The sequence below is a fragment of the Protopterus annectens genome, chromosome 2.part1 (assembly GCF_019279795.1).
Source record: "Protopterus annectens isolate FY-2018-M chromosome 2.part1, PAN1.0, whole genome shotgun sequence".
Lineage (NCBI taxonomy): Eukaryota > Metazoa > Chordata > Ceratodontiformes > Protopteridae > Protopterus > Protopterus annectens.
In genome coordinates, this window is record NC_056729.1 from 1,796,881,303 (window position 1) to 1,796,902,932 (window position 21,630).

Consider the following 21,630-nt stretch of genomic DNA (forward strand, 5'->3'; position numbering starts at 1 on the left):
GGCCCAAAATGTTTCCCTTTGCAGGTGCACATTTTCAAACACCCGCTCTGAAGAGCATCACCAGATGGTGGCTTGATGAGCCAAAGACCCATCCCCATGCTGGAATTTCTATCTCTGGCCTTCCTTTAAAGGACATTAGCATTTCACTGCCTGCTGTGCCCCACACTTCTGTCGTAGGCACACTCATACACTCAAGCCTGCCATGTCACATATCAAACCCAGTACATGAACTCAGGTTGCCAAGGCTGTAGTTAGGGCTTTATCTCTTTATGCCACTAGTGGGGCTAGTCCTTTAACCTATTTGGTTACTCTGAAATCATCGTGCAGTACCAGCAGCCCATATCTCATTTGTGTGCAGGTTACCTAAGCTCTTCTCGTTATATTATAAGACTGTCCAGTTCGCTAAGGAGAAGTTGGTGATGGTGTTGTGACTCTGTCCATTTCTGCTCAGGCCTATTTTCCTGTATGGATGTCAGAGGCATAGCTCACCAAAGAGTAGATACATGACAGGAGGAGTTGTTAGATGGCCTAAAATTTTAAAGCACAGAATATGCATTTGAAATAACTAAAATCCTTAAAAGTGTGCATTTTGGTTCTGTGCTGTGTGTAGGACAGTGGACTACTAGAATATGTTAAAGCAGAAAATAAATGTTGTTTACTTTTGTACTTCAAAGTGTAGTGATCTTGAGATTTCTTGTATATAATTTAAAGAAGTAAGGAGACCCACTCACCTCTCTCCACCCCACATTGGAAGTAACAGTAATATTTTCCCTCCACCTTAAGTAGTCAGACTGTCAATGAGTGTAATACATATTGGAGAAACTCAAATGACAGATATGGACCTCCAGGGAATACAGCTCTCCCAGGTACAAACTTTCTACAGCAAGAACATGTTTTAAGTACCAACATCAGTATAGTTTTTGTGTATAGTAAATATGAAAGAGAAAAAAGTGAAGTCTGGAAAAATTAAAATAAGATAATCTTATTAGTTCAGTAGTAAAGAACACTGGGGAAAATGAACAGTTAATGTCAAATGAATGGAATAGTTGATTGCTGTTAACCAGTACTAATGATACCCGAGATGTGAAGAACAGAGAAATGTTGTAAACTGGAGAAAAATGATTTAAAGTCAGATAAATGGAAAAATTACTGGTAAACTACTTGTTATATTGTAACATCAGAGGGCCTGATACATGATGCAGAAAAAAGTGATTATGAAAAACCCAAGGCCAGAAGAGAAGCAGGCATTACAGAGGTCTTTTGGAGTGGTGCATTATTTTGCAAAGATTTGTAACTAATATGTCTGAGAAAACTATGCCTCTAAGAAAGTTGTTAAAGCTGGATATTGGAAGCTAATTAGAATTTAAGATGCACACCCATGCATAATACTAAGCTGGCCTAATGAAATACATGTAAGTATAGTTTAACAGTTATGGAGTCTAATGATATACCACAAACTGCAGGCCAATTCCACTGAAGTGCTTTTAGAATTTATTGTAAAATATGTAACAAAAGTTCAATATACTTCCATACAAAATGATCTTCTCTCTAGCGCCTCGGCCACACTTGCCTTTAACAGAGTAAACTTCTGTTAAAGTTACTCTGTTAAAGGCAAGTGTGGCCGAGGCGCTAGAGAGATCGATTTTGTGTGGAAGTATATTGAACTTTTGTTACATATTTTACAATAAATTCTAAAAGCACTTCAGTGGAATTGGCCTGCAGTTTGTGGTATATCATTTGGCTTCTTAGGTTGGGTTGTGGTTCTTCAAGTTATGGAGTCTAGTTGTTTTGGTTGGTATACTTTTATAAGGAATGGGAAGATGTAGCGATGACAATTAAAGAAAGACAGAAAACAATGGAAGGGAAGTTATAAAGAACTGGTAGAATGGGTCCAGGAATGGTAACATAAGCAAGCGTTTTGTTCCTTGAAATCATGAAAAAATGTACACATATTCACTTACTTGTGTGTGTGTGTGTGTGTGTGTGTGTGTGTGTGTGTGTGTGTGTGTGTGTGTGTGTGTGTGTGTGTGTGTGTCAATGCATGCATGTGTCTGTGAGCATGTTTGTGGGCATGCATGCTTGTGTGTATATATATATATATATATATATATATATATATATATATATATATATATATAGATATCTGTGTGTGTGTGTGTGTCTGTGTCAATGCATGCATGTGTCTGTGTGCATGTCTGTGGGCATGAATACTTTTATATATATGTGTCTGTGTGTGTGTGTGTGTGTGTGTGTGTGTGTGTGTGTGTGTGTGTGTGTGTGTGTGTGTGTATACATGCGTGCTCAAATCTGTGTATGGGTTTGTGAGTGTCTGTGTATGTGTGGGTGGGTGGGTGTGTCTAGTCATGTGTGTGTGTGTGTGTGTGTGTGTGTGTGTGTGTGTGTGTGTCTGTGTGATTACTGCAGGTGCACCTCTAACATTATACAAAACTGCCTGTGCACACACTGCTCCCTTTTTGTAGTCTTCACATATTTCAGTAATCCTCACCCTCTTACTGGTTCTTCATGATGTTTATTAACATTCCATTAGGCCTTTGTAATTTTCCTCAGGCAGCTTAATCAGCTCCATCACTCTTAAGACTTTGGCTGAGGTCATCCTGTGCCAACTTTATATATTTTTCCAGGATCAAAAGTGGACTCCGAGACCAAGCATTAAGTCATGCTCTTTCCAAAGCCTGGATTTCTTTACCAGGACACACATGCAGAATCAAGATCTGATTTTCTCCATCCACTTCACCCAAGGCTATTGATTCATGAGGATCTTTAGAAGCCTAGCCATATATTCCCATGAAATGTTTAGAACTTATGTTCTTTAAATCTGAATACCCAAGCGATGAGCAGTATATTTACATGTTGCCCTTATCCAAGAGGCACAAGGGTGATAAACCAAGAGGGGAATTTGTATTTATCCATCCATTCATCCAAATTACATTTGAATCATGTAACAGAAGTACTTTGCTTTATGTGGAAAGGACTATGATTCCAAGGAAGTGGTGTTCTCTGTGTTACATATCTGGCCGTCCAACATGTTCTGTTTATGTTGCAGAAGAGACTGAGATCTACTGAGCACATGTTTATGCCTCCACTGGACTTGTGAATGTGTAGTAGGTTTCACAGTTTAGTGTCTGTCAAGACCGTATGTAAAACAGAGACTGCCCCTTAGTAGCCTGCATGACAGTGAGAAAAGGGACAAGGCTTTGAGACGCTCCATATAGTTTTTATTATTTAAGATCTTAATTTCCTTATTAAGAAGGTATTGTGGGCATTCAGTTTGTGTCAGATGTTTGGACATGTACATACTGATGAGGACATTATGCTCAATGAACAGCCTGATGAGTACGAAATACAGTGGAACTGTCACATTCCTTGACCTGGACACCATATCCATAGTAATAAGTTGTGCGATGATGTAAAAGGACTTTCTTACAGTAGTGGATATGTGGTGATCAAAGGACAGTTGTTTGTCTTCGTAGGATCCCAGGTCCCTACTTTTGGAGAAGGAGCAGCCCACCCTAATTTCCTGGGTTATCTTTGTGAGCCAGTATGTTATTCATCAAGTTATATAGAGATTAACATTTAGGTGGAATAGTTAGTCTATGATACCTGAGTGTAGGATGGTGCTGAACATCTTTGGGAGGTCTAAATATGTGGTCTGTACTGATCTTCCATCATCTGTTGCTTCAATAACCTTCTTAAAGCAGTCAACCATGTTAAGTAGGCAGCATCTAGTAATAGGTAACCTATGTCAGTCAACCAGGTTAAGTAGGCAGGATCTGGTAATAGGTAACCTATGTCCTTATTTATTATTTCCATAATGATCCTTTCCGTAGCCTTACAGGTGAGGCACATCAAACTTATCAGTCTGTAATTTCTAAGGTTGATTGTTCCTATCCCGTTTCTGCAAAGGGAAGACAGTTGCTGTCCTGCATTCATCTAGCACCCAGCCTATTTAGAGGCTGAAATTGAATATGTTCTGTAGAAGGTCTGACAGAACCTGTTACAGGATGGTCAGTAAGCAGCTTGGTATGTTATCTGGCACCACGGAATCAGTGTGCTTGTCCTCGGATAGTGCCTTGAGGACTTGTTCATGAGAGATTGAGGGGGAGGCGTAGCTGCAGGTATGAGATCTGGGAATGTAGGAAGGGGGGAGAAGTTAGAGCTAAATTTATCTGCTAGATTGTTAGATTGGTAAGGTCTTTTGGGTCAAAGTATGTGACATAATTTGCTGTTAACTCTTTGCAGACATAAGCATTGTTTCTAACATAGTTAAAGATGGCTTTGTGGTTGTCCTTTGCCTTGGTGGCTATTTTTACTTTATACCAGTCTTTGATTTGATCATGGTCCAGAGTTCCCTGTTAAGTTTAGCAAAAGCTTTTTTGTATCCTGAAAGTTACATTTATTTCTATGCACAATTAGTTTTTTTTTTCTTTTTATAGTAGATCCTGTTTACATTTGGGTTCCACTACAGGGGTTTATTTTTGAATTAGGAATTGTATTTGTTTCAGAGAGAGAGAGAGATGTGTCTGTGCAGCTACTGACACATGCATAGAATTTGCAGTAAAAGATTCCACATAAGCAGTGATGTCATCAAGTTAGAAGGGGATGTTGAATTTTGCCTGGCAATCATTCAGTTTCAGTAGATTAGCCTTAGTGTAATCACTGAATACCGAAATATTGGAGGATGCTTCAGGCTTCAGTCTTAAGGTGAATTTGACTACAGAGGGAGTTGCTATTGTTAGGTAGAATAGCTGTTCCAATTTGCTGAGGACAAAGACCAGGATTTTATCTCCCCTGGTTGGGGTACAAACTAACTGGTCCAGAAAGTTTATACTGATGAAGTTCAAAAATCTCTGGGCATATATGTGCGAGGGTGTATACATTCCCCAGTTAAGAGAGGCGTAATGTTCCCCAATGAGAATGGTGTTTCGCTTAATGACTAGAGACTCCATACTAGTGAGGTAGGAGTTATCGGTTGAGGGAAACATATAGAGGGTCCTATAGTTATCCATGATGTAATAAGAGATTCTGTTAACAGTAAGTTGGACATGGAGGAGTCCCAGATCAGTATCTTGTCTAACTAGCCCGGAAGTGAAGTGTTCAGTAAGCTTAAATGATAGGTAGTACTCAGTGCTTCTCAGCAGATGTCTGGAGGTTGTAGTCTTCTAGTCTGTGTCTGCTAGCAGGGTGCAGTTGTTTGTAAACCAACACTCTACTGCCTGCAGGTGCACAGTGAAGCATGCTTTCCAATATGAGTATTAATTGCACCATAGATGTGTTTTACCATTTTGTCATGTTAGTTAATGCTGCAGAATCTATCCCTCTTGTGTGGTGCCTGCTGAGGGGTACTGTGCCTGTTATTCAAGTTGTAGACATGCAAGACACACAGCAGTGTAGCAGATTTAAAGTGAAAATCCACACTTGATGCTGGTGTATATGAATGTTGTTCATAAGCTAAGTAGGATTCTGTTTCATTGAATGTGCACGTACACCAGCTTACATTTACATCTCATTTTTCAGTCAAGAGCTGTGATTGTTGTAATTTGCAGCCTTCATTCATATAATCTTAGATGGGTAAAGCAGGTGTCAAGATCTTGACGTATGGCAAGCTATCATGTGCATATGTATGTGTGAGTGTGTGCATGTAACTGTGTGTGTGTCTGTGCACGTGTTGCACTATGAAATATGTTCCCGGGCTTGGTGCAATAGGGCCTTGTTTTGTTATTTTGCAGGTTATAATACATATGATGTTGCACAGCCATGTCCTGTTGTGTGTTCCATCACGTCAGCGCCTTGCTGTGCTGCCACTTCTTGGAATAGTGAGTGCCAAGCACTTTGATCTGCCTAGATGTCTTCTTTTGCAGAGCTGCTGTGTATCGTAGCTCATAGTAATATATGGTTACACTGTACTGGGTCATTCTCATAAAATATGCATTTGTGATTCAAGAAGGGTTGGGATGTGGGAATTCTTCAAACAGCAGCTGTGCATACTGTGGTCCTACTTTATGAATTGCACTTGTAGCTAATAAAGCATGACTGAATTTCTCTGTAACCCTTTAATGGGAGGTTTTATTATGCTTACTCCTGTCCTGAGCTAAAAATAGCTTCTCTAAAAAACATTTCATTGTCATCATGGATTATACTGCCATTTTTTTCATAAATAATGTAGGTGCTAACCTGCCGCAGGTCCAAGTCAGCCCTCAGAAAGTTGAAGTGCAAGAAGGGGAAATCGTGAAGCTGTATTGCCGAGCTGTAGGAAGCCCTTCGCCAGTCCTTAGCTGGAAGAAACAAGATGGAGTGATTCCTTCACAGGTACCCTGAGGCAGAATTTGTTACTTGGTTTTGAAGAGTGTATATACAGGGTGTAAGGCAACAAGTTTTAAAACCTTTAGAAACGTGTAATTTAGAATAAATATGGGAGGGTCTGAGGGTGCTTTGGTGTCCATTTAATTCTAAGAAGAGAGATTTAAACAAAACACATGCCAATTCTATTATAGTTTCTTCTTTCATTTTGAGTACATGAACTAAGGTTCTTGCATTTAAAGCCAAATTTAGACAAGCTGTTTGTTTAGGAAAAGAAGTGTATAAAGAACTTAATAGAAAGTGGCTCGTGATGAAAACGGTAGTAAGTATGAATTTTTGGTATATCGAGAAAGTGGCTTTACTTATACTATTAAGACAGGTGTCAATTCGTTTTTCAGACATCTTCAGTACATGCTTCTAAAATATACTTTTGCAGAAAGCATTTGTAAACAAACCATGTGCTATTGTTCCTCATATGTTGTCTTTAAGGTATTTGGATATTTTCCTTTAGCAGGTAATGGCATATTACTGTACTTCCTCCAGAGGGCGCGATCCTAGTGAAACTTATTTGTAATGTCTCTTAACAGGGCTACCACTCCTTTTGTTAGGTAGTGTACTACAGTAACAGTGTGTGAATTTTCACTTACAGAGAATCTAGCCCATACCAGTAACTTCAGTGGAAGCACCTTAAATTATTCTGTACAGTTAATTTATGGCACTTGAAATGATACTTTGTATGACAGAACCTAAAGCAGCTATGAGCATCTCTGCCAAAAGAAAGTCTTGTCTTTTATGAGCCTTTCATCCTTGGATTTCTAATGAGGTTAAGGATGCAGCTAACATAATGGCTTTATCAGGTTTGTAGTCCTGCCAAAATCATAGCAGTAATCTGCCATCCCCATGCTTGATAAGTGGGTATAAGAAATAAATTTCATATATAGCGTTTATGTTTTTTGTTTTGCATAGAGTGTATACTGTGAGATATATATTTTTGCGTGGAGCGTGTGTTGAATAAACTTTGGCCAGAAGTGGTTTACATTCTCCGTTTCTCATTTTGGACTTTTTGGTTCGTAGTATCGAAGCACCATTGTTGGTTGGGTATAAGAAATGAGAGCCATTATATGTTAATAAGGTTAAATGGCAAACTTCTCGTTCAACTGTGCCAAAAAACATTTATTGCAAACTTATATTTTTGAAGATTCAGTGGTTCAAACTAAATGTGCATCAAAAGAAACCCCTGGGAAGTGTTGGTGGGAGATTAATAACGTCTCTCATTAAGATTTGCCTCACATATCCCAGGTGAAAATGTGTGATCCATTCTCCTCACCTTGGGGATTTCATCAGAGAAAGACTTGGGCTAAAAAGTTGATGAAGGAGTTTTGCTGGTTGGTGCTCAGTACTGCTCAGCAGATGTCTGGAGGTTGTAGTGATCCATACTGGTTTTAAATGATGCCAGGGAGGAGCTCTGTTTTGTATGTAAGGGACACCTATTACAGAAAATACATACATGGCTTTAGATGTCTCTGGCACCAGCTGGTATTGCTAATATGACAGTATGTTTAGGTCTGTAGAGCAGATGTTTGCTTTACCACTAGATGTATTAATTAAAGAATTTAAGGTCATTCATAGCATTGAAGGCTAAGCAGAGATCACTCCACAGGAGCTTTTATTAGAGTGAGTAGAAGTGATAGAGCTTTTAGTTTGTCAAAGTAGCTAAAGGTACCAAGAGACCTGAGATCCTTTTGGTGAGGAAGTCTTAGAGCATCCTGAATTGGTTTAAGTGCTTAAGGAGGTATATTCTGAAGGGGGTCATTATATTTAATGATGGGCCTAATTAGAGAGGAATAAAGTGAGACTGTAAGTCTTTGGAAGTTGAAAAGATTCCAAGAAGTATAAGTTGTGGAATACAGAAGGATTTACTAACTACAACAAAAATGCAGTGGTCAGAGGAGAGATTGTTATTAACCTAAGTCCCTGGTGACTGGATCAGATTTAAGTGAATGAGGTATTCAAGTAATTGATAATTGGGTTAGAGTTAAGTGGAATGTTCTATATATGATGTGGTGGTGATGCTTGATCTATCAAAGGAAAGTATGCTGAGTTTCTTTACATTGAGAGTAGGCCGTAAGCATACCATGCATTGATTTGGTCCAGCATTTGCTGCAGAATTTGAGTATCAGAATGAGATTTCATACCATTCTTAGTTTGTAGTCATCGTCAAACATGGTTAGCTATAGTCCCTTGATATCAGGTTTCCTTTGTAACACATCTACTGACATTTTTATGTGTAGAGCAAGTAAATCTACCCAAGTCAAACAGTTATGGGTTCTGTCAAATAAATAATTAGCTGTCTAGCAAATTAGTTATGGTTTAATGTTGAATTGGAAGAATTTAGAAGGTTGTTTCAGGACCCATGGAAATGGTACTTTTAATTTTGGAATATGCCAAAAAAAACTTGGTTCAGAGTACTGTCATTAAGGGAGGCTGGAGGGTAGGATTGGAGGAGCTGAGGAAAGGTTGAATAGGGTGAAAATGTGCCCACAAGAATATTAACAATGTCCCTGGATTTAGAGAAAGTATCACCAGTAGAGCTGAGCTCAGTACAGAATGTCTGGTTATTTTTAAGCTTCATAATGTACCTGAAGAAGTCCTTATGATTTGTCATTTGATTTAGTTGCAACCCTAAGTTTGTAATTGGCCTTGCATTTACAAAGGAAAGTTTCAAGGACTTACCAGTTTCAAATCGTTTTTATGGTGATGACGTGGAAATCTTTTATAGGTGGCCAGGAGATTTTGTTTTTGTTGTAGAGTTTGTAGATGTGAGAGTTCTTATCATATGGGTCTGAAAATCATCAGATAGAAGAAAGGAAGTAGGAGGGGGAAGTTATATTTACTTACCCTTGTACTAAATACATCTGTGATAAAGGTTATTGTGGTCCATGCCAGTTTTCTCTGTGAATTTATTTTTTATTTTTTTTTTTCTAGTCTGCTGTTGACTATTTGCCTTCACTTTGTTTTAATTGCTATTTGATGTCACTATGCTTATTTGGTACTTTTCCGTTGAACCCCTACCACTTGGCGTCTGCATGTTTAGCGAGCAGTGTAAGTAAAACTGAGGAAGTATTACACTGTACTATTTTTAGTACGAGTGTCTGTGACAGTTCTCTTCAGTATCTTCTAAGGTTTCAGCTGACAACATTTAGTAGTTGTAAAAGATGTGAAAAAATGTGAAATAAAGGAAGAACAAGGGTTAATAGTTGCACTGCGGGGCTCCCTAGATAAGCAATCTTACTGCCACTTTGGTTTCCGTGAGCTGCTCGCTAATTTGTTGGCCATCAGTAATTAACAAGTTTCTTGATCAGGGATTACAGCACAAAATGATATCGGGAGACCATAGGAAGGTATGGGTATCAACTGGAAATGCACCCACACCTCTCAGCTGTTCAGATTTTCGCATTTCTGCCTGATATTAATGTCTATTGCTCATTAAAGTTGTGATTTCCTCACAATTTCCGGTGGACTGAATGAGGACTGAAGTTAATAAATAATGGCACATTTCCAATTCATATTTAGTTTCCTTCACAACAAGCATGCTAACAGAATTTCTGTCATTCTAACGATTTGCAGTACTTTCGGCATAAGGCATCAGCAGTTTGGTTTGATTTATTTCCTGGGACAATGACAAAGATGAAATAAAACATAAATACAATACATATCACTACCTTCTTTCTGTTCATTTCATCTTTGTCAGAGTTCCAGGAAATAATCCGAGGAAATATGGCAAGAGCCAACCAGACCCCCCCCCCCCTGCCAAGTGGTAGGGGTTTAACGGAAAAGTACCGCTTATGTCTATTAAAAAGTAAAGTTGCAAAATGGCAAGCAATGAAAAAATGTCCAGTGATATTTGATGTTCAATAGCACTTAGTGCTGTAAGGCAGACTTTTTAAAATAAACTTATGTTCTCCATGTCATTTTTAAGCCATTGAAATAGGCCCTGATCATGTGTTTAATTATTTTAAAATTCCAAGTAGTTTTGTTGTTTATTCCAAGTGTTTTACTTACATTCACAGTTTTATGAATCCATTGAGAATGAACATCATTGCTGTCCTTTGCTTTTCTTTTAACATTATAAAAGTCATTCTATTGATATTTTATAATTTTGATTTTTTTTTTGCATCTTTACAATAAGCCATTGATCACTTCTTGAATTGTATGGTTTGATTGTTATATATAATGGGAAAGGCTGGTCTTTTAACAGGATAAGTCTCTGTAACACTGTGGCTAAGGAAAACTATGTGAAGCTAGTTTTAAACTTTCTTAATAACATGCAGTCCTACCTTGTCTGAAATCTGAGACAACTTTATAATTTTATCTTTAAAAGAAGCATCCCGAGGGGGGACTTTCAAGATGGCTGCACATTAAGTAACAGCTTAATTCTAGCTCTCCTAGTGTGAAAACAGAAACTTAGCAGAGAAGGCCAGTGGACCTAACTTTTTGGGTAAATGTCAGTAGCTGGCTAGTAAGTACATTGCCTGGATTCCAGGAAAAAAAGGAATACAGAAGATCTAAAGGAAAATCAGCTACAAACGTTGACAAAGAAACACTGACTGGGAAGAGTACTGCAGTTATTCAGCAAAAAACAGTGCAAGCTCCAGACATGACTTCTAGTAACCTAGAGGAACGTACAAGGCAACTACACACAGACCTGGTTAAAATAAATAAAACACTGATGGAGTATACCAACTCAAACAATAAAAGCATGGAAAAAATGGAAGAAGCTTTAAACAGATATTCAGATAAGCTGATAAAACTACAAAATTCAGGGCAGAATGAAGAAAAGGTTGGCTGAATAGGAGACTGCACAAGAAGAGATGTTTCAAAAGTAATAGAATTAGAGGACATTACATGTAGGGAAAACTAAGATTTTCTGCTGTACCCAACAAGCTGGAAAAGACTGTATTCATTTTAAAAAAGCACAAATAAGCAACTGGAGTGGTATTCCGCAGCACAAATTGTAATTGAAAGGGCATATTGTGTGTGTGGTCCAAACCTGGCTATGAGAAAACAACCTAGACTTTTATAGTAAAGGTGCAATCTTACCAGCAGAAGGAACTGATTCTGACAAAACAGTGTCAGTAGGACAAAGTATTAAAAGTGGGAGACAGCAGAGTGTTTGTGGAGAATGACTACTCATTGTACACCAGGCAGAAGACAAGTAAATTTATACCACTGTTCAGGGAATGTCGAGACACTGGTGTGAGATTCAAACTGCTGTATGCAGCTGTCTTCAAAATATTTTTCCCTGTTGGAACAAAATCATTCTTTGATTAAGTACATCTATGGAAGAAATACAAATGTTTGTGCAGCAAAAAATGAGCTGTGAAACAGAAGGATATTCTGCTACTTGTTCTTCTGGTGATAAAGACCATGGAGAGACCGTGCCAGTAAAACGGTTTCCAGTGTTCCAATGGAAAATGCTTGAGAGACAGAGAAAAAGCACACAACTTGACTAGAGGAACTGAGAGTACATTGGAAATGAAGCAGAGACAGGGTTTGGGAGATGGAGATGAACAGGAATAGAACAAGAGAATCTGGAAATATTGGACTTTCTTGGACTTTTTTTTAACTTGTAGAGCACTCTAAAGCATATGCCCTACTTCATGTCATGAATGTTTGCAGAGTAAAATCAGTAACTTGGACTACAAAGCAGTAATTATATTTGTAAAACATGACAGAACAAGAAAATCTATACATAATGGACTTTTTTGGACTTTGTTAAACTTGTAGGGGACTGTAAAGCATATGCGTACTTCATGTCATTAATGTTTGGAAAAATATTCAGGATAGGGGAAGCGGAGGGAGAAAGTTAACTGAGTAAAACAATTTTTTAATAGTACTATTTTGATTGTACATGATTTTCTTTGCACATTGTAATACTGTTTCGGTGGTACATGATTTTCTTTGTATGTTATGAAGTATTTGTTTCAGTTATTTTTAAATGTAATGGTAATGGGAATGTAAATAGGTGCTCCTGGTTTTTTTTCTTTCTTTCTCCCTCCCATGTTCTTCGTGTTTCACTGTTGCAGTCAATACATTTGGGTTATCTGCTTGCAGGTAGCACTCAGCCGGCCTGATTATCAAAGTCTTGGGTCCTGCTTCAGATGCCATTACATCTGTCTTTCTTACCATGCGGTGCCCGAACCAGAAGCAGTTCGCAAGTACCGGTCGGCCGACTCTTGAAATTTTATTTTTCGTGTTTCAGAACTGAAGTCTTCAAAAAAGCTAAGTACTCCGTTGGGAATACTTTTTCTTGCTCTAAACCGATGTCAGTAAAAGTAAACATTAGTATTTCTTGTGGAAAGCAAATACCTCATAAAGATTTTCATTCGTACTGCATTCCTTGCTTAGGCCCAGAGCAGGACGTCCCTCGCTGTCGGTTTTGTGCCTTATTCAATCCTCGTACTATTCGTCGTCGGTTCATTTTCGCATCTAACTATTTCAGTACTCGGTTCAGTTATTCAGAAATGGTTTTGGTAAGCCATCCGAATACAGACATTCCAAAAAATGTAAAGCTAAAGACAGAGGCAGACCACATAGGCCCAAAGCTGCCGACGATGCTTCCATTAACCTAGTTGCCAGTGAGGTGCTTTTGCAGCCCCTGATACCCGCTACATCAGATTCACAGGCCTCTACTGAGACCCATTCAGAGTCCGGTATGCCACGAGATGCTTCTTCAACTATGGAACCTGCGGATGTCTCTAACTTGGATAGGTCCGGAGCCGCTGTGCAGGCACCAGCTTCTGAGGGTGTATTCAGGCCTACTGACGTGCATATCAAACCGACGCCATCTTCTACTTCAAGGCCTAAGACTCGATCCACGCCTAGAAACCAATGTCCAAACCGCATGGTCAGGCCTATATGCCTAAAAAACAAATGATAAGAATGGCTGAAGACCTTATTACTCTAATTAGGGGAAACCACCCTTCTTCCTCTAAGAGACCTAGAATGTTTTTTCCTTCTGATTCTTCTGATCAGGATTCTGAAATTTCTGTTTCTTCTGATGACCAGGATTTGCCCTTATTTACCTATGAGGATTCTGATGCAGTGGATTCCATTCCCTCTGCTTCCCCTCCAGAAGATTTCTCTTTTGGTGAAACTTTGCACACTCTTAGGGAGCATTTCCACTGGGAAAGCCAGGATTACTCTGACTCCAAAAAAAGGCTTAGGGAATTTTTACTCCTGCCTCAACACAGGCCTTTAGCTATCCCTCCTGTACTGGACATTGTAGATGATGCCTTCTTGGAATCTAGCCTGGCCCCAGACATCTTACCTCTGGCTTCCAGGAAACCTGACAGGTATTACAGAGAACCTGATTCTCACAAGTTCCTCTTTAAGAATCCTACTGCGGACCCAGAGACCATTTCACAAGGACCCAAAGGCATTAAGGCTACTACTGCCAAAAGTCCTGTCCCCTCTGATAGAGATTCCAGGGCCCTGGACAGATGGGGTAAAAAGGTATACATTTCTGCTACTTTGGCCATTAGGGCCTTAAACTGCCAGTTTCATATTTTAAAGTACCAGCAGCATATTATTGGATTACTTAAACAGAAATTGATGTTGATTCCTGACTGTGCTGAAAATAAAGAATCACAGGATTTAATGCATTCTGCTGAACAAGTTAGTAAACATACTTTCCTTAGAGGCATCTTGTAGGGCTGCTGTTACTGGGTCTGTTCCTAGAAGGCATGCTTGGCTTAAGGAGCAAACTCTGCCAGATCATGTTAAAGCCAAATTACTGGATGCTCCCTTAAACCAAGACTGCCTGTTAGGCAACAAAGCAGAAGAAGTTCTTAAAAAGATGGAGGAAAAAGCTAAATCTATGCAAACTGTTAAAGATTTCCTGCAAGTACAGCCTCCCAGATTTGGGTCTATATCAGAACATCGAAGTATTAAAACTTTGAATGTTCTGATATTGAACACTATTCAGTGAACACTAAGAATAGCAAAGCTGCAGAACAGTGAATTCTCGGGAAAGAGTTTGGTTGGCCGTTTCTGTGGCTTCGCTATTCTTAGCGCTGTGGTGGAAGTTCAGGTAAGTGTGTGATTGTTTGTATGTTAGGGTTAGGGGCGGGTTAAGTGAGGGTTAGGGCGCAGGTTAGGTGTGTGTGCGATAGTGACAGACGTTAAGGGCAGTTTAAGTGAGTTAGGATTAGGGCGCGGGTTAGGTGAGTGTGCGATAGTGACGGACCTTAGGGTTAGGGTTTGGGTTAAGGTAAGTGGGTAGATAGTAGTGTATGTTTAGTTTAGTATAGCGTTAGATGTAGGAATTTAAGTGTATGTGTGTGGTTGCTGTTTGTTTGATGTGCTTGCGTTGTGTGTATGTGTTTCGGAGCAGCAAATTTTTTCCATGGGAAAAAATTCGCTGTTCTGAATATTCGATATTTTCATGTTTAGATGTTTTGGGGCCGATGAAATAGTATTTGCTATTTTCATCTTTGGATAACGTGATATAAACGCCCAAATTTAGTAGGCGTTGGCCTTCTAAGAATTGGTCCTTTCCTGTCTCTTCCAGGCCTTCTCAGTCTAAATCCAAGAACAGGAGACCACCTAGGCCACAGCCTCAAGGTACTCACAGGCCTAAGCAGTGGGGGGGGGCTCCCACTTCCAAAGCTGGAAGTAGTAAGACACCCCCCATGGTAAACTGTCACAATGACTTAACCTTAAACCTTCCAAGCCCTGCTCAACTGACCGCACCTTTAGGGGGAAAGCTCACCCTGCATGCAAAAAACTGGGAGCTCATTACCCAACACAAATGGGTTTTAAATATAGTTTCCCAAGGATACAGATTCCACTTCCACACCTTTCCAACCCCAAAAGATTGGCCAGACCTACCCCCCCAAATCAGTGGCAGAGGCTCAACAACAGGTTCTCTCTCTTCTAAGTATCAGGGCTATTCAACCTGTCCCAGCAGATGAATTGGGGCAAGGTTTTTACTCCAGACTTTTCCTGGTACCCAGAAAAAACAACTCCTGGCATCCTATCCTAGACCTATCTATCCTAAACACCTTTTTGGTAATTCCAAAATTCAAAATGCTAACTCTTCACCAGCTGCTTCCCATGCTGGACAAAGAATGCCTGGTTGGCAACATTGGATTTAAAGGAAGCTTACCTGCACATCCCAATAAGGGATTCTTGCCGAAAATACCTATGCTTCAGAGCAGGCTACATGCACTATCAGTTCTCTGCACTGCCCTTTGGCTTATCTACTGTGCCCAGGGTATTCACAAAATGCCTAGCTCCAGTCATTGCATTTTGCAGGCAAAGAAATATTCAAATATACCCATACCTGGACGATTGTCTAATTCAGGCAGAAAGCCAGGACATGCTATTAAATCATCTGGCATTTGTAATGAAACTGCTAACCTCACTGGAGTACACCATAAACAATAAGAAATCTCACCTAGCACCCTGACAACAAATTGTATTTCTGTGAGCAAGCTTGAACACAACTTCCCAGATGGCCTACCTCACGCCAAAGAAACAAGTTTATCTGACAGCCTACTTTAAATTACTGGTCACAAAGACCCAGTTAACTGCAAGGAAAATACTGCAAGCTCTGGGGTTCATGGCCTCTTGCATCCTACTAATTCCATATGCAAGACTGCATATGAGGAAACTACAATGGTGTCTAAAAAGCCTATGGTGTCAACATTCTCAGGACATGGAATCAGTGATTCCTATCATCCCTTGTATAAAGACAGAATTCCTTTGGCAAGCAAAAGCCTGCTACGTCAATAAGGGACTGCCATTCACTCTACCCCCTGCCGCCCAAACCCTAACAACAGACGCATCAGACTATCCATGGGGGGCACACTTGGCAAGGCAGTGCATTCAGGGCAAATGGAACCCGAGTCAAATGCACCTGCATATCAATCAAAAAGAAAGGCTAGCTGTAGAGAATGCTCTGACAGCCTTCAAGGACCACATCCTTCTAGGACAATTATTGGTAAAAACAGCAACACCACTGTTATGTGGTACATAAACAAGCAGGGGTAACCCACTCTTACCCCCTCTACAGACTAGTCATGGCTCTGTGGAACACAGCCTTGAGCTACCAAGTGCACCTACAGGCTCACTTCCTGCCAGGCAAGCTAAACACACTGGCAGACGACCTAAGCAGAAATCTCATGGACCCACACGAGTGGAAACTGGAACCAACGATATACAACATGTTGAAAAACAAATGGGGGGGTCCAGAGATAGACCTGTTTGCCTCCCCTCAGAACTACCAATTGGACAAATTCTGCACAAGGACTCCCCACAGACAAGCTTGGAAAGTGGATGCCCAGTCCTTCACCTGAGAAAACCTCTCAGTTTATGCCTTTCCCCCTCTGCCTCTCCTCTCCAAAGTTCTACTAAAGATCAAACAGGACAAACCAAGGACAATACTCATTGCACCAGACTGGCCACGCCAACACTGGTATCCCCTCTTGCGCAGTGTGTCACTGCTGGAACCATGGCACCTGCCTCAGAACCCTTCCCTGCTGTCCCAGCAGGAGGGCCAGAGTCTGCACCCCCAGCTTCAAACCCTGAACCTTGCAGCCTGGCTAATTACCTGAGCTCTCCATTACCATCCCTCAGTAAGCAGGTGCTGGATGTCATTCTGGAGGAAAGGAGGCATAGCACTAGAACATTTTATGCTGAAAAGTGGAAAAGATTCTGTTCCTGGAGCCAAACTCAGGGGATATGCACAACAGTGCCCAGTTTACCTCATATTCTTCAATACTTAACAGAGATGCTTCACAAGGGTCTTTCCTTCTCTTCTATTAAAATTCATGCCTCTGCCATTTCAGCACATTTTAATACGGAGCCACCCCTCTTCTCTTACCCACTGCTGAAGCAATTCCTCAGAGGGGCCAAAATTGTTAAGACCACCCAGGAGAGCCCCCACTCCAGCCTGTGACCTTAACTTTGTATTGGAAAAGCTCACTCTACCTCCCTTTGAATCAGCTGCAAATGCAGAGTTGAAATTCCTTTCTTGGAAAACAGCCTTCCTTCTTGCCATCACTTCAGCAAGAAGGGTGTCTGAATTACAGACCCTCATGGCAGTGGAACCCTTCATCATCTTCCATGCTGACAGGGTGTCCCTCAGGACCAACCCTTCCTTTATGCCCATGGTGGTATCCAGTATGGCCCTTAATCAGTCCATTCATTTATCAACCTTCTTTTCCAATCCACAGAACAAAGGAGAATGAGTACTGCACTCTTTGGATGTGCACAGACAACTTCGATTTTACTTGGACAGGACTAAGCTTCTCAGAAAAACTGAACAGCTGCTAGTTGCCTTTGCTGCAGGGGCAGAGGGGAAGGCCATTTCAAAGCAAGCCATTTCTAAATGGTTAGGCCGTTGCATTCATTTCTGCTATAAGCACCATGGAAAACCTACCCCACAAGGGATAAGATCACATTCCACCAGGGCTGCATCTACTTCAACGGCCTTTCTCAGAGGTGTTCCTACCAGGGACATCCTAGAAGGTGCTACCTGGAGTTCTGTTCATACCTTCACCAAGCATTACCACTTGCCTATTTTCTCTAAATCCAGAGCTGGTTTTGCCACTGCAGTCTTGCAGGGCCTAATAGCTGGTCCTAATGCTCTCTAATTGCCTCCTCTCTTCCTTAGCTTTGGGAATCTACCCAAATGTAATTACTTCAACAGTGAAACACGAAGAACATAGTACAGTTGTGTACACTTACCATAAATGTAGATGTTTGAGTGTGTTCACTGTTGCAGTCCTGGTTACCCTCCCACCAGCCCCCCTGACTTATATTTGCTATACCTCTCTTCTTGTTTACTGTATTTAAGCTTTTTGGTGTATTTGCTTATAATTGGAGGTGTAACCTTGTATATATTTGCTTCCCATTATGGCAGCACCTGACATCTGGGGCAAGGAAAACTGATGTAATGGCATCGGCTGCATGCTTTATACCCCTGACTACTTGACGTCATGGAAGAAGAGACAGCAACCGATGCAGGACTCAAGACTTTGATAATCAGGCCGGCTGAGGGCTACCTGCAAGCAGATAACCCAAATGTAATGACTGCAACAGTGAATACACTCTACATTTATGGTAAGTGTACACAACTGTACTTTCTTCTGTCTTTCTCCTTCAGTTTTAAGAAATGTAGGCACTGCAATCTCAAAAAAATCTGGTTAAAAGAGCATGACAAAAGAAAAAATAGTGTGCTTTTTCTCATTCTTGCATATGGGAATGAGTTAAGGCCATGTAGTAACAAGTTTTAAGAGAAAGCAAGTAAATGAAAAACGAATATTGAATATTATAAGTTTTTTCAAGTATACAAAGGTATGCTTGGCAGTTTTATGTCTGATTTTCATGTCTCTAGCAGACAACTTGATAAAGAGAAATTGCTTTGAGAAAATGTTTTATGAAAGCATTCAAGTGTTTTCCCAGCTGAGAGAGCTGTAAAGAAAAGACAAACCTAGACAGCACTTAATAGAACCAGAAATTGTACCATGCATCTTAGCATGGATACCCTTTCGGTTAGGTTATCTCAAATCTGTGTGTATGTGGCTGTCAGTTTGGTGCATTTGTTCCTATTAGGAGGGTAAAGCATCAATATTTGAAGATGTACATAATTTTGTGTGTTATTAAATTAATAGCTTTTAGGGGGGTATCAGGGGCTGTTTGTATTTTTGTTTGAGAGTTTTCAGCCGAACAAAAAGTTCTGTAAGATGTGACATAAACTCAAATGGAGATGACAAGAAACAACTGTATAAAAGATTAACCTGCCAAACAGTACATGTAACACAAAATTTATTTTATTTATTTAATTTATTTATCATTTGTTGACCGGGAATGTCCGACTAGGTTCCACAGAGCCTGTTTTCAGCGGATGCCAGGGGAGAAATGCTCCAGATGCATGTCTTTGAAAAGCTGAAACTAGACATTTAACAAAAGAGCTGTTATACATAAAAGATGGGAATAATCATTTTTCAAGAATATGATGCTTTCTACAGATAAATAGAAAAAAGAAAGAGTATTGAACTATATTAAAAATGTAGAGTGCAAAAACCTATGCTACAGGAGACACACTTGGAAAGAACTGAACATGTGAATTTGATAAAGAAAGGTGTTCAGGATGGTTATTCAGCAGAGTACCTGGGGCAAAGGAAGAGAGGAGTACTTGTATTAATTGCAAGAGGTGCTCCAATAGTGATAGAAGAGGTTAAAAGAGATAATAATGGTAGATTTGTAGTACTAAGTGGCTACTGGCAAGGAAGAAGGGTTACACTGGCATATATTCATATTTCCCCAAAAACTACAATAATAGAGCTTAAGAAAATTTGGGAAAAATAATAACTTTCAGCAGGGAATATTACTTATAGGTGGGGAATGGAATTTGATTTGCACAGCAAAGATTTGGCTGGGGGGCCCAAAGGCAAAATATAGCAAAAGAGTGTAGATTTTTAAAGAAATTTATGAAAATATTTGGCATGAAAAATGTGAATTCAGTAGTAGGAGTCTGGAGTGAAATTACAAATTATTCCCCAAGATTCAAAAACTGGGCTAGGCTAGACAGAATTTACATTTCACAGGAACATGTACATTTAATTGAAGGTCTTGATATGCACCCAATATTTATTTTGGATCATGCACCAATAGTAACTAAAATAAAAACACAGGGTAATGAAATAAAAATGAGACACTGGCACTTTCACACCTATGTGTTGTAAAGAGTGGAATTTAGGGAATGGGTAGTGGAAATTATTCAGGAGCTGTTAGAGAAGATAGAAATTTAGCTAGGGAGTGGGGTAAAAGTAAAGTGGAGTTTAAAAATATGGTGAAAATAAAAGAAAGAGAGACATGGCTAAGAAGTAACAAGAATTATTTAGAGGGACTGACAAATGTTAAAGTATTGCACAATGAGGGGAATCTCACAGAAAAAGAAGAGGAGCAACTGCAGAATAAACAGAAAATAAGGAATTACCTTGATAATATACATGAGTTTAGAAAGATTACTGTTAAGCAAGTGTTTTTTGATAGTAATTCTAGAGCACAAAAACTTTTAGCACAACGACTCAGTCAACAGAAAGCTTAGAGAGCATATAACAAGGAAGATAACAAGAGATCCTGTAGGAGTATTATAATTATTTCTGAAATTCTGTGAAAGTCTGTATAAAACAGAGAAATATAGAAATCAAGAAAAGGTACAACTGGAAATGTTTATGGAAGAATTAAGTATGCCAAGGTTAGAGGTAGAGGAGGCTCAATTAGTAACAGTTATGATAGGAGGAAATGAGATAAAAATGGTGATGTGTAATCAATCTACAGGAAAGTCCCCAAGAATAGGTGGTATTCCTGTGGAAGTTTGGAAGCTAGGAGAGAAAAAACTGATAGATATCTGGAAGGTTTTAACGGTATTTTAAGAGGAGGAGAAGTACCAACATCCTGGAAAAAAGCAATGGAAGCTGTAATACCCAAGGAGGGTAAACATTAATTAGATCCAGCTTCATACAGGCCCAATTAAGTACTGAACCATGATTATAAAGTGTTTATGTCAATAATGGCTAAAAGAATGGCAAACGTGATGCCAAAATTGATAGATACGGATCAGTGTGGTTTTGTGGACGGAGGTAAACATTACCAGAACACTTATGATCCAGAGAGAAGCAGAGTATAATAAAATACCACTGTTATTGGTGGGTCTTGATGCAGAGAAAGCATTTGACAGAGTTAGATGGAACTTTATGAGCAGAGCAATTGAAACATTTGCGTTCCCTGATACAATTATAAGGTTGATTAGGAGAATATATGCGAGATCAGAGGTGAAAATTAAAGTGGATGGGGTCCTCCCTGATGATTTCTGCTTGAGCAAAGGAACCAGGCAGGGGTGTCCTTTCTCACCATTACTATTTGCAGGGTCTATATTAGAGCAGAGACACAGAAATGATCCCCAGGTGTATTTCCTATTTCCCATCCACTCATCAAGATATTTATTTGAAGAGTGCTAATGAAGAACTTTGCTTGACATAGTTGGGTAGCCTGTTCCAGAGTATGGGAAGTCTCTGGGACAGAAATTTATCCCTCCAGCATGTCCTGTTTACTGTGGTGACAAGGTTTAGGTCCCTAGAGCATGTAGTTCGGAGGGATTGGGATTTCTTTAGATGTAGCATGTCCAACAGCTCTGGGTTTGACGTAGCTTTATATGTTAGGCAGAGATCACCTCTGAGTAGGCGATATGCTATGGAATAAGGCTGGTGTTATTTGAGATGGTCAGTGTAGGGCATTTGT

At 39.8% G+C, this 21,630-nt stretch overlaps 1 protein-coding gene across 11 annotated transcripts in view; it reads left to right on the top strand.

The window, feature by feature from the left end:
- The window catches only part of HSPG2 (heparan sulfate proteoglycan 2), a 2,126,006-nt gene that overhangs the window by 1,465,102 nt on the left and 639,274 nt on the right, over positions 1-21,630 (top strand). For all 11 annotated transcript variants that reach the window (XM_044063227.1, XM_044063230.1, XM_044063231.1 and 8 more), the window contains one exon: positions 6,185-6,327. In XM_044063227.1, coding sequence (XP_043919162.1) covers positions 6,185-6,327 — 143 coding nt within the window. The remainder of the gene's footprint in view (positions 1-6,184; positions 6,328-21,630) is intronic.